The 17,262-nt window shown below is 36.5% G+C and overlaps 1 protein-coding gene across 12 annotated transcripts in view; it reads right to left on the bottom strand.

The window, feature by feature from the left end:
* Window positions 1–17,262, bottom strand: part of mctp1a (multiple C2 domains, transmembrane 1a) — a 200,330-nt gene that overhangs the window by 45,935 nt on the left and 137,133 nt on the right. For all 12 annotated transcript variants that reach the window (XM_056238048.1, XM_056238019.1, XM_056238065.1 and 9 more), the window contains 6 exons: window positions 16,596–16,698; window positions 15,561–15,663; window positions 14,742–14,843; window positions 14,319–14,393; window positions 12,238–12,357; window positions 980–1,099 (listed from right to left, as the gene is read on the bottom strand). In XM_056238048.1, the coding sequence (XP_056094023.1) occupies window positions 980–1,099; window positions 12,238–12,357; window positions 14,319–14,393; window positions 14,742–14,843; window positions 15,561–15,663; window positions 16,596–16,698 (623 nt within the window). The remainder of the gene's footprint in view (window positions 1–979; window positions 1,100–12,237; window positions 12,358–14,318; window positions 14,394–14,741; window positions 14,844–15,560; window positions 15,664–16,595; window positions 16,699–17,262) is intronic.

Below are 17,262 nucleotides of genomic sequence, written 5' to 3'. Positions count from 1 at the left end.
ATTTATTGATTTCTGTGTAAAAACAGGTGTGAAAAAAAGTGTATCAGTATTGACACGATAAAAAAAAAAATGTATAACAGAGCTCTGGTGAGATTTTGCAAACAATGTCGCCATCTATAGGACACCATAATTCGTGTACAGACACTTTCTAAAGGTCCTTTGGTTCTTGCTACTTTTTTACGGTCTCTGTTCTTTGCAAAAGTTGACAAAAAGTGTCTCATAGGTATGAGATTATATAAATAAAAAAATAACAGAGACCCTAAAACAGTAAAACTTTGATTGCTTATATTCAGGACACTCAGAAAAAAATTTAGTTCACATGCTTGTCCCATTTACTCAATATCCTAGATATTTCAGATATATATAATGGGACTATTCCTGGTAAAAACGTATGTACACCCTGAAATAGTGATCTACAATTAATTTACTATCTACCTTGGGTGGTGACCATTTTATTCAAGTCCAAAGCTTTTGTTCAATTACCGTATCACGTCCTCAAACTAAACGACTTTCAAAAATCTACACTGGTATAAAATCGATTCCATTCAATTAACTTCAAGGTGAGCTCTCTTTATACCTCTATTCCATTGATGCTTTAAGCCCACGCATTCAGTCAAACGGCAGTTTATAAAGACAATAAAATCAAAGCAGTGCTGTTATGGAAGTGCTGCTGAGCATTTTGACACTTTCTAAACATACGTGTTTACATGATAGAAAAAATCTTCAGAATGACACTGTGGTGACACTTTTTAATTAAAATATTTAAATTAAATAAACAGCTTGGAGTGCGACGCAGAAATGCTCGAGTTCCCACTTGTTCCGTATTTAGAAAAACAATGACTTTCAAAAGTTTTTTTGTGAGAGCTGGATAGGAATTCAAATAGCTTTTTTTTTAATCCTCAAAAATCCTAAATACAGAAAGTGGAGAGGTTGCATTTAAATGTACTAGAGCTGCAGGTCAAAGTGCGACAGAACTCACCACATCTCCCTGTCTCGTGTCCTTCCCTGAAGCAATGAGAACGTAGTTCCAGGTCAGCAGCATCAAGAGAACCAGCGGGACCATATAGAGCTCAAAATTCCACACCACCACAAAGAAAAGCTACAGAAAGAGGGAACAGACAAAAGGAAAGAACATCATTTTGAAGATGCATTTATAAAACATATCAACAGTCATTCATTTGACAGGATTCGAAACTAGTTTTTCAAAAACATATGTAAAGAACAAAAAAAACCACATTTGTGATTTAGTGTACCTTATATATATATATATATATATATATATATATTTTTTTTTTTTTTTTTTGAAAACTGTCTCTCAATTTAATTTATAATTTTCTAAATGTATTTTGTATCATATACCTTCAGAACACCTGACAACCAGTAATACATAACTGTAACACAATGATTATTTTTCACAGTCTGTCAAGTGTGAGCACAGATGATGCACAGAAAGTATTTCAGTGTGAAAACAATGAATGAGTCAGTCGTCTGCAACAGTGTCTCGTTCTCCTTTATAATAAAACAAATTAAAGCCTCAAAACATACAGCATAATACTGGTCTTACTGAAGTAAATGTGACTCTACTGCCCATCACCCCACGGCTTCAACCAAATCTTCACATACTCCGCAGAAGGAGATGGAACCGTGGAACCTGACCATAAAAAGACTAAATCAATTTCATATTTTAGTTTTTTTTTTCTGGGTTTTATTCTTTTCTGGGGTATTGTTCTTTTAATATTAGCAACTTATAAAAAAACAAAACTTTAAAAGTAATTACGATGAACTATAAGCTACTAACACCAACTTTATATACTGCAATCTACACATACTGTATGAATTAGCCTAATAATTTTTTTAAAGAGCTGTAAAAATAAAATAACACACAGACCCAAACATGTTTTCCAGTAAAGCCCTTAATCCAAACTACTTGCAACTCATCACAGAAAAGAAACACTAAAACCAAAAAAAAAAAAAAAAAAATCTCCACACTTCGAGAAATATTTACAGCAAAGCAAAGATCACAGCAGGCAATCACAATATCATCCACAGATAATATAAATGAATCTGCCTGGTTGAGAAGGCTTATGACCTGTCAACTCAGCTCAATACAAAAAGATTGAACTTGAAATTGAGTGACGGTATTAAGTTTTTAGGAGTTTTCGAAAATGCATCCTCCAACTGGGTGAATAGATACAAAGGTTGTTTTTGCATCTCTAAAACAAATAAGTATCCTTGTACATGAAATGCACTCAAAACAAACCTCCACAGACTCTTATACCTACATAAAGGGACACCACTAAGACCTTGTTACATTCAATAAGTTTACATAACATTAAATTATGCACACACACACACAAATTGAATATATTCTAGGAACCTTCCACGGACATAATGATTTTTATACCATGCAAACGGTATATTATACCTCCTAAACCTACAATAAAATCTACCCATCACAGAAAACTTTCTGCATTTTTACATTTTCAGCAAACATCACATAGTATGATTTATAAGCTGGGATTTTGGATATTGTCATATTTGTGGGGAAATTGGGTCCCCATAACGTAGGGTGAACCTGAAACACATACACACACACGCAGCGCAGCGCAGCGGAAATTCTCTGAATCTTGCAGAAACAGGTCAGATGTATTTCCGTGGCCTCCACGCTCTCCATTACAGCACCGTTACCCAATGCGCACACACTGAACATTTCAATGAGGAAAAAAACACACAAACCTAAACACATAATATATGCAATATCAACAGTGGTTTAAATGCTATCTTTAAAATGACCACTTTCTAAATGTTCCTCGTCTTACTAACAGCACATTAACACCTCAAATACTTGTTGAAGAAATGAATACAAATGCTGCATTTAAACAAAGCAGAAAGCAATGGATCAATACAATTAAAAATGTAAATTATGTTATTTTTTTTTAACATTTGGTATTTTAGTACCTGCTCCTATAGAGCATACTCATTTCTTGCAAAATGCAGCAAAACATCTGTAGTGTTCCATTAATTAGGGCAAAATATATTTTTCAGACAAAGTAATTAGAATTCCCTCACATCGAATTAATATCTTCCATCTGTGCATTCATAAAATCATGACTTAATTTACTGCTAAAAACATGTCAAATATACAAGACCAGCCTTCAACATACTTTGACAATTTTTTTCTTTTTCATATTTCTTTGGCCTCTGACTCAATAAAATTGCCAATTAGAAAAAAACACTTATTGGAGTTTAAAACCAAACTAAGGGAGTCGGTTTATAAATCTATCGGTTACAAAGAAAACCTAATTCTTTGTCTCTACTCCGCAGCGTCCATCTTGTTTTCATATGCCTGGTGGTTCCTTAACCTGTCGCTGGAAACCATCTCTTAAGTTTGGTTATTCTAGCTGAGGGCCAGAGTCTGATTGACAGATGATGTTAGCCGACACCTCGTCTGCATAGAAGTGACCCTTCTCTCTTTCACACAGCCCAGCGGCCAAGAGAGAGATGCCCAGAGTACTGAGGCCATTCTTCCAGCCCAGACACTCATACCACCCCCAGTCCCCCCCACTGAGAGCCCTTCCCAGGAAGGGAAGGGCCACGGACCCCAAAAGCAGACCGAAGGGAAAGAGAAAGGTCCGGGTGAAAGAGAGGAAAGGGAGAAACCGAATCTGCGAACACGCAACAAGAGGCTTTGTGAGAGCGCATCCAGGTATTCACGATCAGCTCAGCGACTTCGGCGACCATTCCGGAGCCACGGCGTTCGATTTCCCGTTTCCCCCGTCTGAGTTCCTGTACTTCAGTGCTGCAGTGTTCTGTTCAGGGCACGTACTGTAACCTCTACACCTGCACGGATCCCATCTTACAATGATTCAGCGAGCCTCAGGACCAACAGTAACCTAATACAGACCATGACATCTATTCATTAAACTGCATCTGAAATGCGATTTCCTGTCAGTCCATTAATCTACAAAAAGCACCAAAAGAAATCCACAAATCACTATTGCTGTTACCATCAATATCTATTAGAATTTTGCTTTGGTTCGGTGTAATATAACACACGACAGCAAGGAATCTTCAAAAAAAAACAAAAAAAAACAAGGACATCACAGTCGATACGGGAGACCAAGAAGATTTCTTTCTTTTTTCATTCAAGTGAAGAAAATGTTTACAGAACATCTACTGCATTAATTACCCACGCCCCCTTAAAATGAGGATTTTAGAATAAATGAAAAAATACTTTTCATGTATAAAATTAACAGAAAACCATTGAATATGGAGCATGATAAAAGAATGCCTACACAATGTGTGTTTTCTTGCACTTCCCTAATGAATTTCACTAAGTGTAATATCAAACAACTAAGTGATATTTCAGCATTTTCATGCATGCGACATCCATCTCTAACATCAAGTAGCATGTAAATTTGATTTCATTTTAAATATCTGTTTGATTTTATGCAAGCGAAAGCACTTGAGATTAAGTCCCTTAACAAAAGCCGTTGCTCTAACTGGGAGAACAATCTGAATCGGCCAAGTGTTTCAGCATCTCGCTGGATTTTTGGAATGGAGGACGGACACGTTTTGGCAGCCAATTTCAATATCATTTTGGCACTTTGTGTTGTGGAGTGCAGGCTTGAGCACTTCAGAGCAGGCATTTGAGAATTAGCACATTAAAAGTGTGTTACCAACACAGCCTACAACAGCCCCTGTACTTGGACTTCAGAAATTAAGTCATCACATTGTGTTGATTATTTTAAATAGTGCCAATGGTGGGTAGAAATATGCCAAATGAGAGGCTGATTATGGACGTCAATAACTCATCCTCTTTTTGGCTTGGTTTCGTTAGGTGGGGATGTTTGGATTGAGTGATGCCGCACTGCCATCTTCTGGCATATTATGAAACACTTTCGTTCGTTGTTCTTTTAGACCCAGTATGATTTCATCTAAATCTAAATTACAAACATCTTGAAAAAGAACAATCTTATAATAAATGCTAAATCATAAAGTCTTCACTATGGACCGGTGATTAAAACATTATTTTTGTTTACAGTTCATGTTAGCTTTTTATAATTTTCAGATACATAGAACTTTAGGTCTATCAACAGAATCTATGGAACTGCATTTACTTCTAACAACAGCATAAATTATAATCATTTATATACATTTTCAACAGAAAATAAATTGAAATAATTTCAGGGGGAAAAAACATTGACAGAAATCCAAAAATCTATGGGGCAATATGGGGCTCATAGACTTCCACTGTATTTTATTTGAAATAACTGGTGCTATATTACAAGATTAAGTTGAATTTAATATATATATATATATATTAAAAAGAAGGTCACATAAAATAGAAACCCATTCTCAGACCCGTCAGCTGACAGGTGACACGGAGCAGAAAGGTGCCACCTTGTAGAACACAGTGGGTTGTAATCGTGAAGACACACACCGGAGCATTTGTTTCTCTTTTCCTGTCCTTTTTTTTTTATCTAAATGCAAAGCAGGTGAAGGCTGCTCCAGTTTCCTGTAGTAGTAGCTCTCTTGTCTGGGTGCTCCCACTGATAAGAGTCCTACTTTACCCCACATAAAAGAGCCGGGTATCATTTCCTTACCTCTCCCCTTCCAATACATCTCCCTCTCCTTACCCTCTACACACACACGCCACTCTTATTCCCCACGACATACAATACCTGCTCTATTTGCTCCCAATTCAAGGCCAAATTGCAGGTAGAGTTACGGCAAATTTGTTTGGAGGAAGAGTCGGTGCGGGAGCAATAAGGAGCTGGAGGGGTAGAGTGGTGCGCGGGGAGGGCTGGCACAGAGCGGTCTTTATGAGCACCACTCTGCCAGCCAGAACAATGGGCCATATTCACCCAGCGCAAACGCTCAGCTTACAGGTGTTCGTGGAGAGGGGAGGCAGACGCACACAAACACTCACGCGGACACCCACGCGCACTTGAACGAGCCCATGCACACACACGCATACTCTCCGAGCTTTGTCCATTGTGCATATTCCATGAGCTGTGTCGTCTTGAATGGCCGGCCAATATTGAATACGTGTGCGATCATAAATGTAGGGTTTACAAAAGTTTACACGCATGAAAAATGAGGACTGTTTTCAACGAGGACTGTCGGCTATTGGTCATCAAACAGACAACTAATGTCATTGGTCGGTTGTGTCAAGCTGGTCTGGATGCACAACCAAAAAAAAGTATGTTTTGAAAGTATAAATGGCTTACTTATAGTTAGGGAAATAATACTTTGAGTATGAAATGAATGCATGATGAAAGAACACCGACAGTGTTTTCTTACACATCCCTAATGAATTTCACCAAACGGAATATCAAACAACTGATGCTAGCATTTTCATGCACGCTGCATTTATCTCTAACATCAAGTAGCATGTACATTTGATTTCATTTTAAACATCTATTTGATTTTATCCAAGCGAAAGCATTTACTCACCTTCATGTCGTTCATCTTTGAAACGCATTAAGATATTTTTAATGAAATCTGAAAGATTTCTGTCCCTCCATTGAGAGTCTACGCAACTACCACGTTGTTGCTTCAAAAGGTTCATAAAGAGTTCGTAAAACTAATCCATATGAATTTAGCAGTTTAGTCCAAATTTTCGGAAGATTTCAAACGAGGGACTAAAATCTGTCAGATTTAATTTAAAATATTTTCATTTGTGTTTCAAAGATGAACAAAAGTCTCACAGGTTTGGAAGAACATGAGGGTGCGTAATTGATGATTTTTATTTTTGGGTGAACTATCCCTTTAAGTCCCATAACAAAAGCCGTAGCTCTAACTTAGAGAACAATCTGAGTCGGCCAAGTGTTTCAGTATTTTGCTGGATTTTTGGAATGAATTTGAATGATTTTTGGAATATATCTTAAGTCTGTTTTGAACATATATAAATGGCTTGCTTATAGCTGTCTTTGCATATTAAACTAGGATCCAAGACAATGTTTTAACACTTACACACTTAGTATTTAGAGCACCAGCAAAAAAAAAAAAAAAAAAAATCTTTGGAAGAGTTTCTGCAACAAAATCCCAACAACATCAACAAAAACACCAATACAACCTCAAAACCTAAGCTAAAAACAAAAACTCTAAAATGTCAAAAAGGCACAGACCTAAAAATACCAGAATAGCAAATCACAACGCTTCCCGCCGCCGCTCGGAGCTGGTTTTATCTGCGCGTCGCAAACAGCCCCTTTGCTTTGGCTAACCTTTGTGTGGCAAGCACCGGAGGTTCTGCAAGTCGTGAATGCGAAATCACCTCTGCCGGTGTCTGACTATTGTATTCTTTTGGCTTACAACTGTCAGCGGCTGACAGAACGGCACAGATGTGTGTCTCAGCGCAGCAGTGAAGGCTCACCTGAACCAGATGGCTGGTGATAAAGAAAGAAATCAGTGTGATGATTAAGAGAGCTCTTAAGGAGGGAGATTTAGAGTGCAAAGAATAACATTACCGCTATTAAGACAGCTATGAAGGCAATACAAAAAACAACAACTTTTATTATTATTATTATTATTATTAATAATGTTTTTTTTTGTTTTGTTTTTTACTTTTGTAGTTCAGGTCAGACATATTGAACCGAATTTGACTGCATAATAATTTTTATAATAGCATTTGATCATAAAGAACAAATGTAATGTAATTGTTTTTACTCTCCTCAAATCTCTTGACATTTCTTCCTCTGACATTTTCATTGATGTGTTTTTCCCCCGACAACCATGAAGAAAAAAGAAAAAGAAATGTTCAACTAAAATGTTAGCTGATCGATACAGCTGTCCCTCCACTCACGCATGTGCCCTCGGCTTCTGCTTTCGGAGGTGTACTTAAATTAAAATGTGTCAAGCAGCAAATGTTAATGGCTTTCCCAGCAACACTTAAAGACACGCGAGTCCTGAAACAGACAGGGCCTACAGCAAATTATGCAGCATCACAGGCAAACATTAGCCAACATGTCCTGTGCTAGCATTTAGTCACACGGCCCACTCAGAAAGGGTGTCCTTTTTATGAAGGTTCAACTGTCCAATTACAATCTGAAGGTGAAAGAGACGCTCGTGAATTCAGACGACTACACCCTAGATGCCGGTGCATTACTGGAGAACTGAGAGGAGTGCTGGAGACTGTCAAAGACAAATGGGCAAAATTCTGGACATCTTTAACACAACAGAAGTGGAGATGAGAAATGTGTGCACGTAAACCAATCGATCACCACAGAACCTGTCACACTATCATGTTAAAGTATTTGAGCACTTACGATACACTTAAAATGTTTGAAAAATCACTGCATTAGAAACAAAATATCAAGCAAAGTGACAATGCTTTTTAAGAAAGATTTTAAAGAAGAAATGCACTTTTGAAGCAATACATTTCACCAAAAAATAGTTTCAAATTATAATACATACTGTTCAAAAATGAAGATAAATGCATCCGGACACTTTCTGGTTGTCAAATGTTAATGGATCATGTTCATAGTTAATGTGATGACCTCTGGTTACTCTAGGATACGTGTAAACTGAGGAGAACTTACTTCATACATATACTAAAAATTACCTTGGAATGAATTGGTTGCAAAAATGCCTCAGAAAAGTGACTAACTAGATTCCACTCTGGTATTTTGTTATCCAATACATGAAGAGTTTGGTTCCAAAACGCGATGAATCCATTTGATTAATTTGAGTAAAAATGTGTTTTCTTTACCAAGAAAGTGGCAAGATGAAAACCACTATTTTCTGTTTCAAACTTTCACATAGCATCTTTAGGTTATAATAACAAAAAAATTCAAATCCAGATTTTGATTTTCAAAGATTTATTATAAAAACGGATTATTTCTTCAATAAATCCATGACACTTTTTTTTTTTTCAAAATGCATTTAATCCATTTAATCAATATAAAAGTAATATTTTTCATATTGAAACTGTTGAAAATACACAACAAAGTAAGTTGATCCACATATGACAGCCTCTGAACTTGGTCAATACTAATCTTATACAGGCACTGAACTAAAAATGCATTCAATCAGCCGGACGTCACCGGCCGCTGAACTTTTTTTGACGGCGATCAGCTGTAAAATGGCTTGGTCCTGCTCGGTTTTTGTTGACTTTGAGTAAATCAATTTAAAGTTTTTCAAAAGATCCCCTAGGGTCAATGTGTCAGCGTGACAGAAGTTTGACGCTGTCGTGTGAGAACAAGCAACAGCCGACATTTTTGCCTCATCTTCTCAATCTCCTCACGTAAATGATTAGATTTCAATGGCTTACGTTTCTTCCCCACCGCAATAACCACCACAGGTTCATCAATGCCGTCAAAATTATTCATTTTTTTGTTTGTTTGTTGATCACAAAGTACAAAGTAGATAAGGAAAACTAGGATGCCGGGTGTATTCAAAGCGCCGCCGTTACTGTTTACAATGCGTGGAATGGTGCGCTGTGATTGGTTGAGCGGATGTATCGCATTCGGCAGAGAAGGGAGACTGGCGTTTGTCGCGGTTTGGAAAGAAAGGGAGAAAACATGACAGAATAATACGGCGGATATCGCATTTTACGTCAAATTAAAAATGTACTTTTCAATACCGACCAGATGCAATACTGATTTTTGCGGGAACTAAAAAAAAATAAAAGTAGTTTATTGCGTTTTGGAACCTAACTCCTCACATATTCAATGCTCTGATATTCTATAAAGTTGTAATTGAAATGATTCAACCCTCATTGCAAATCAGGTTTATTGGCAACATTTACAGACTTTCAGCTGTTTGCAAATCAAATAGTAATTGAAATAGCTCAACACAACAAATGTTTCAAGTGGTTTCCCCAAATTCAACTGAAAATGGAACTTTGAATGACTTCTGCAGTTTAAAAATTATTCAACCCCTTCATGGCAAGCATCTTTAATACTTAGTAAAACACCCTTTTGCTGTTATGATCTGCTGCAAACGAGATGTATATGCAAAGCTGAATTTTCATCAGCCATCCAGTCTTCAGTGTCACATGATCCTTCAGAAATCATTATAATATGCTGATTTATTATCAATGGTGGAAACAGTTGCTGCTTAATTATTATTATTTTTTTAAATGGGTTTCACTTTATTTGGATGGTCCCTTTAACACATTCAGTTGACTATAAGTAACGTTGCACCTACATCTCTACTAACTCTCACTAGAGTGTTAGTAGAGTATTAGTAGACTGGTAGGGTTCGGGATAGAATAAGTTGACATGTAGTTGCAAAGTTACTTATAGTCAGTAGAATGTCTGTTGGAGGAGCATCACAATAAAGAGTTGACAGATATTAAGCAGACAGTCTACTAACACTCTAATGAGAGGTAGTTGACATGTAGTTGCAAAGTTACTTATAGTCAACAGAATGTTCAAAAGGGACCATCAAAATAAAGTGTTACCAAAAACGGTAATAGTTTTTTCAGGTATCTTTGATGAAATAAAAGAACAGCATTTATTTAAAATGGAAATCTTTTCTAACAATACACTATACAATTCGAAAGGTTTTTTTTATTTATTTTTTTATAAATTAATACCTTTATTTAGCAAGGATGTGTTAAATTGATAAAAAGTGATAGTAAAGATTTATATTTTGAATAAATGCTGTTCTTTAAAACTTTTATTTATTAATGAATCCTGAAAAAAGCATCACATGTGATGCAAAAAAATATCAAGCAGCACAACTGTTTCCAACATTAAAAAAAACTGAAAATCAAATAAGCATACTAGAATTATTTTTGAATGATCATGTGACACTGAAGACCGGAGTAATGACAGATGAAAATTCAGCATTGCATCACAGAAATAAATTATATTTTCAAATATATTCAAATAGAAAACCATTATTTTAAATTGTAATAATATTTCACAATATTCCTGTTTTTACAGTATTTTTGATCAAATAAATGCAGGCTTGATGAGCATTAGAGGCCTCTTTCAAAAACATAAAAAAATAGTAATGTTTCCAAACTTTTGACCGGTACTTTATATATATATACACAGTATATATTATATATATATATAGTGGCCGGTTGCATAAACTTAGCCAATATGTTAAGACTGTGGCATAATATATATATATATATATATATATATATATATATTAGTGCTATCAAACGATTAAAATATTTAATCGCGATTAATCGCATTAATGTCATAGTTAACTCGCAATTAATCGCACATTTTTATCTATTCTAAATGTCTCTTGATTTATTTTTGTCCCATTATTTTTTCTCATTTTAATGCTCTTATCAACATGGAAAAGTGGATCGGCTTGCTTTGTGCAAATGTTTTTTATTGAAAACAACATTGGCAAATACTGTGTTCAATTTCACACTAACATTCTCACTTGGAGCAAATAATCTCTCACACAATGTAACGCTGTCCATCAATAAAAGGGTGAAAGAAATACTGACGAGGTCCTGATATTGACGAGGGGGCGGAGAATTCACATCAGCTGTGTGTGTGTGTGTGTGTGTGTGCTTGGCCTTCAAGTGGTATTTCAGACTGGACGTGCTGCGATGACGATAGCTCAGTTCACAACGACAAAACACACAGATCACTTTGGTCTTGTCAATGTAACCATTTGGCAACTTTTTAAAAGTAAACTTTCCATTCAGAATCTTACTGGCATCCATTTGAGGCGTCTCGTGCTCGTCATCCACTCAAAACGTAATGTTAACCTACTATTTGGCCGGCTCGCAAGCCTAAACAAGTGTGTGCGTCGTGCCTGTTGTTTTGTTTCCGGTCTAGCTAGATCCGCTTGTGCTTTGGTCGACGAAGCAACAAAACGTCCTCGCGCGGCACAAGCCATTGAAATGAATGGGTTTCATAGCGCAGCGCCGCATTTTTGCAAACTACAAAGTTTGCTAGGCCAAAAAGACCGTAAATCGCGCGATAAAAAAATTGACGCCATTAAAATGGGTTTGCGTTAACACCGTTAATAACGCGTTTAACTGACAGCCCTAATATATATATATATTATGCCACAGTCTTAACATATTGGCTAAGTTTATGCAACCGGCCACTATGTATATATATATATATATATATATATATATATACAGTATATATATATATATATATATATATATATATATATATATATATATATGTTATTTTAGCTCTAACTTGATGAAATTATATTGTGGTCAAACATAAATGTGTCCAAATACATTCTGGAGCTGCTGTGTGTTAATGTTGGTGTGGTTGAATGCATACTGGTCCTTACCAGAAAGGCACAGATGCTCCTCTGAGGAGACTCCCACTCAAAGCAGCTGTTGATATAGCAGCCAGCATTGATCAGGAACATGATACAGCGCCTCATTCTGTTGAAGTTCTGCAGCAGCATCTGAGTGTCAGAACCAGACAGCATTTCACATTCACATTGATTCCCAATGATTTCAAAAATAAGGACAATTCCGTTATTTATTATTTATACTTCATACACTACTGTTCAAATGTTTTGAAAGAAATTAATACTTTTATTCAGCAATGATGCATGAAATTGATCAAAAGTGACAGTAAAGACATTTATAATGTTATAAAAGACTTTTATGAATGAATGCTGTTTGTATGAACTTTCTGTTTACCGAGGAACAATCTGTTTCCACAACAACATTAAGGAGCACAACTTTTTTTCAACATTGAAAATAAATGTTTCATCATGTGAAGTGGAGTAATGGCAGCTTTGCCATCACAGGAATAATTTACATTTTAAAATGTACTAAAACAAAAAACAGTTAAATTGTAATACGTCACAATATTACTGTTTTTACTGCATTTTTTGATCAAATAAATGCAACCTTGGAGAGCATTAGAGACTAAGAGAGAAAACATTAGAGAAAACATTTTTAAAAATTCCTACCAACCTCCAAAATTTTAACTGTGGTTTGTATAATAAATTTTACATTATCATAATTTTAGACATTATTTATTTTCAATTATTTACAATAAAAAAATGGTAACACTTTACAATAAGGTTTCACTAGTTAACATTAGTTAACTACATTAGTTGATATTAATTAATAATAAACTGCACTTCTACAGCATTTGTTAAAATCATATGTTGTATTTGTTAACATTAGTTAATGCACTGTGACGTAACATGAACAAACTGCATTTTTATTAACTAAGGTTAACAAAGATGAACAAATACAGTATCAAATGTATTGTTCATTGTTAATTAACATGTTAGTATTAACTAGCATGAACTAAGTAGTTAATTAACTAATGTTAACAAATGAGACCTTATTGAAAAGTGTTACCAAAAAACAAAATCACTAAAATAACTGACTTTCAACAGTTAGTAAGATAAACTACTTTAGGGTATGTTGTTAAGGCATAACACCAAAAATATGATACAAGAGCGAAATAGTGCAGTAAATAAGAGAAATCCAAACCGTATTTAATTTCGATTTTCTAGGAGCATAAAAAGAATTATTGATTTTTTTGTGTCATGCCTATAATAAAATTGTCTTTTTCGTGATTCTGGGAGCGGGTGAACTGCAAATGACCGCTGCTTCCTGTGTTCACAGGAAGATCAAACGCTCCTGGTCGCATAATGGCTTTATAATGCTACGGCTTTGATCATGGTAACTATCCACATTTACTGTGGTGAAGTGTAGGATTCGGGCCATGCCTTTAAAGTAGGCAATTTTGTTTTTCATTTGGGACTAATCAGAGTACATGTGAGGTGAAATACAATATCAAACTACTAAAGAATAAAATATGTCTGAGATGTTCGACAAAATGAGCTTCAACGGTTATGAAGGGGACAGTATCGAGAAGAAAAAGTAAATCTTGTGGAGATAGATTTGATATGTTGCCCTCGCCGTTCAGCCTTTCTCGTCTCGCTCACAAACAGTTTGGATCGGGGGCAAATTCACACCGAAAAGTGCAGAGTGGGCACTTTCTAGCTTGCATTCAGCGGCGCTTTATTGCGTTGACAGATAGAGTGTGTCTGTGTGTGTGTGTCCCAAGCAGTGTCTCAGTGACAGGTCTGATTTGGGACAACCCCTACAATTCAGCTCTTTGTCGGGGATGGGGGGAGACATTGAACAGGGTGACAAAAAGAAGCACAGCAGAAGAACCACTGAGGTCCAAACTAAAGGATGGCCAATCTACTTATGCACCCCCAGCGTTGACAGCTTGACATTTCTATTCAGCACCTCCAGAAGAGAAGGAAGAGACAAGGAGAAAGAGCTAGAGAGAGGGAGAAGACGAGGAGAAAGATGCTGCCGTCTACGACTGGTGTTGGGGCGGATTTTATTAATATCTTCAACAAAGGTGTGATTAAAGCGTTCTTGTTACCTGTTTGGACACCCGCGGCTCCTCTTCGATGTATTTCTGCTCGATGGGAATCAAAGTTCGCATGCCGGCTTTTACCTGCAACATATAAACTAATTGAATGTAACAGTCCACCATCGAGTTCAAGATGTGACCGTGATCACATTAACGATCTAATCATATATCAAGACATCCCTCCATTTCACACACTCCACACCACACCACACCATGTGACGCTCTCTCACACTCCCGCCTAAAATGGCGGACGGACACACACAGCGGTACACAGACGCACAAATAAAAGGCTGAGGAAAGGGGAGTCTTCAGTAATTAAAAGAGAGAATAAGGACGGGGACAGACAGCCCGGGAGAAGCTGAAGAGAACGAGCAGATAAAGAAGTGAAAAACGCAAGAAAAAAGCAAGCGAGAAAAAGAGAGTGGGACTTACAATGTTATAAATCACGTCTATTTCGAGAAAGATGACCCCTTTGGTTGGCCCTGTCAGTTCCTTGCTTTTCAAGGCGTAAGCTTTGCGTTCTCCATTTTGGATCTGCGGGAGAGGGACATGACAGCCGTCTGTCTGGCAATACCCAGCTGAATACACTCTTCATGTGACCTTTGAACCCCAGCTGCTGCATCTGACAGAGAGCCCAAAACAACTGTGGCGGCTCTGACAAGTACCTGTTCATTACGGCCCGACCACTGTCAGCCGCAAATTAACTATCCTGGGGAATCAGCCTGGGAGCGCACATTGCGTCCCCCCTTATCTTTTCTTCTCTGTTTTTGTTAGTAGGCTTTTTTTTTTTCTAGTGTTTTTCTCACTTACACATCTTACTCTATGATTACTCAAATCAATACATTTTAGAAACATGCCATGTTGGTCTCTTTTTTTTTTACTTTGTGTTTTTCTCACTTTCACATCTTACACTATGATTACTAAAATCAATAAAGTTTAGGCACATTATTCTGGTCTAAAAATTGTATGCTTTTTAAAAACTTTTGTTGTGTTTTCTCACTTTCACATCTTACTCTATGATTACCAAAATTATATTCAAGTTTAGACATGTCATGTTGATTTAATTTTTTTTAACTTTTTTGTCTGTGTGCCTCTTACTTTTACATCTTACTTTATGATTACTAAAATCAATAAAAGTGAGATACATGCCATATTTGTTTTTCAAAGAATTTATAAGAAAAAAATCTTTCCCCAATCTCAAACTGATTCATTGTTGTACAGTAAGTGAAAGTCTCCGAGCTCAGGACTTACGTTTAACAAGGGTATAGCCACTTTGCCCAAGAAGTCGGCACTTCGGTCTCTGTCCTCGTCATAGACAGTCACCTCTAAGACTGAGTGGATGTCTTTCACATTGCTAGTTGAAGAAAAAAAAGAAAAAAAAAGAGGTAGGTGAAGAAGTCATTGACTAATATTAAACACTGAAAAGATCTTTCAAGTCATGACAAAAAAATGTGATTCATCTAAATCCTTGGTGACAATCTCCATTGTGCTGGGGTTAAAAAAAGATGCTGCAATTCTCCATTTGAAATGCTATCTTTGAAAAGTAGGCTAAAGAGGAGAAGTCTAATGAAAGAAAATGAGGTTATTCTTTAAGAGATGAGCGCTCCAAGGAGAGGCTAGATTACCCAGCTTTCCCTGGGAATTCACAAATGAATTTCCAGCCGTGAAGATTGAAAGATTGTGAAAAAAAAACATCAATGGAACAACCTCTAGATATCGAACTAATATAAGAAATTATGTATGGGACATTATCAAACGGCACAATGGTTGTACTTGCAGAGGGAGTGTAATCTCGAACAAAAGTTCATTTTCTTCTTAAAGTACAAAGTTAACTTATATGTCACATTTCCAACTACCAATACAAAGCTTAATTAAATAATCGTGACTACATTATCCTGTGATCCTCGGCTCTCAGATGTATCTCTATAAATCATCGAGCTCATCAATACAGAATTTATAATTAAGCTTTTTCAATAAATAATGGGTAAAAATTCTCAGATATTTTTATTGTTTTATTTGGTTTGCAATTGCACATGAGATATCATTTTAAACATACATTACAAATTTAATTATTGGCAAATAAATCATTATTTAGTCTATAATTATCATACCCCATGCATACGTACAATTATTTAGCTTTATTTTTATAAATCAGTATTTTATATACTTCTATCAGCATTGTAGTGTGCTTAAAAATACATCATTTGGTAGACTATAAATATGTGATTATATGCAAATGCAAGCACTCTCGCAGATGTACAGTATGTATGCGATCTTGACACTTACAACGTGAAGACTTTGTTCCACTCTGGGTTGAGGTTTTTGTACACGGTATGCGTCTGTAACCGATCGTTGCTGAGCTCCACTACACAGAAGGGGTCACTCTTGCCTGTGAGGGACACACACACACATTAATTTTTATCAGTTTCATTGTATTTACCATGGTGTAATCCACTGGGTGGTGTGCTGGGGGGAATAACTACCTGATAAAGGTGATGGGACAACGAGCCTGAAGGGCCGGATCAAACTGCACTGCTGTCTTTACGCAGGCTAAAGCTTTAGGTGCAACTTATCACAGAGCTAATTTGATATATTCATTTTGCCCCAGTGTGGCGTGGTTTCCTGTTGTTACACTGACACAGTGGTTTGCACAGAGGTAGATAAGCATTTCAGCCTTTGCGCTGCCCTAGAGCACCGTGAGGACATCTCTGTCTATGTCTGGTGTGAACACACACACACACACAGCTCGTTCCAGACGGAGGGCAGACGGGGATGATGACTTAAATACAAATGGTCTGAATGTGGGAAATTTGTAGAAAACTTTCCAAGTAGAGACCGTTGTAAATATGAGTCTGTTTCCAGTTGCTGACAGGACATTACACTTTCACATTAATAAATTAAAAAGCTTGAAGTGAGAGATCTTTTTTCTTTTTATCATTATATTGTTTTAAAG

Source organism: Rhinichthys klamathensis, unplaced genomic scaffold, assembly GCF_029890125.1.
Source record: "Rhinichthys klamathensis goyatoka isolate OS25496 unplaced genomic scaffold, OSU_Roscu_1.1 h1tg000019l_1, whole genome shotgun sequence".
Lineage (NCBI taxonomy): Eukaryota > Metazoa > Chordata > Actinopteri > Cypriniformes > Leuciscidae > Rhinichthys > Rhinichthys klamathensis.
This window is presented reverse-complemented; position numbering and strand designations above follow the sequence as displayed.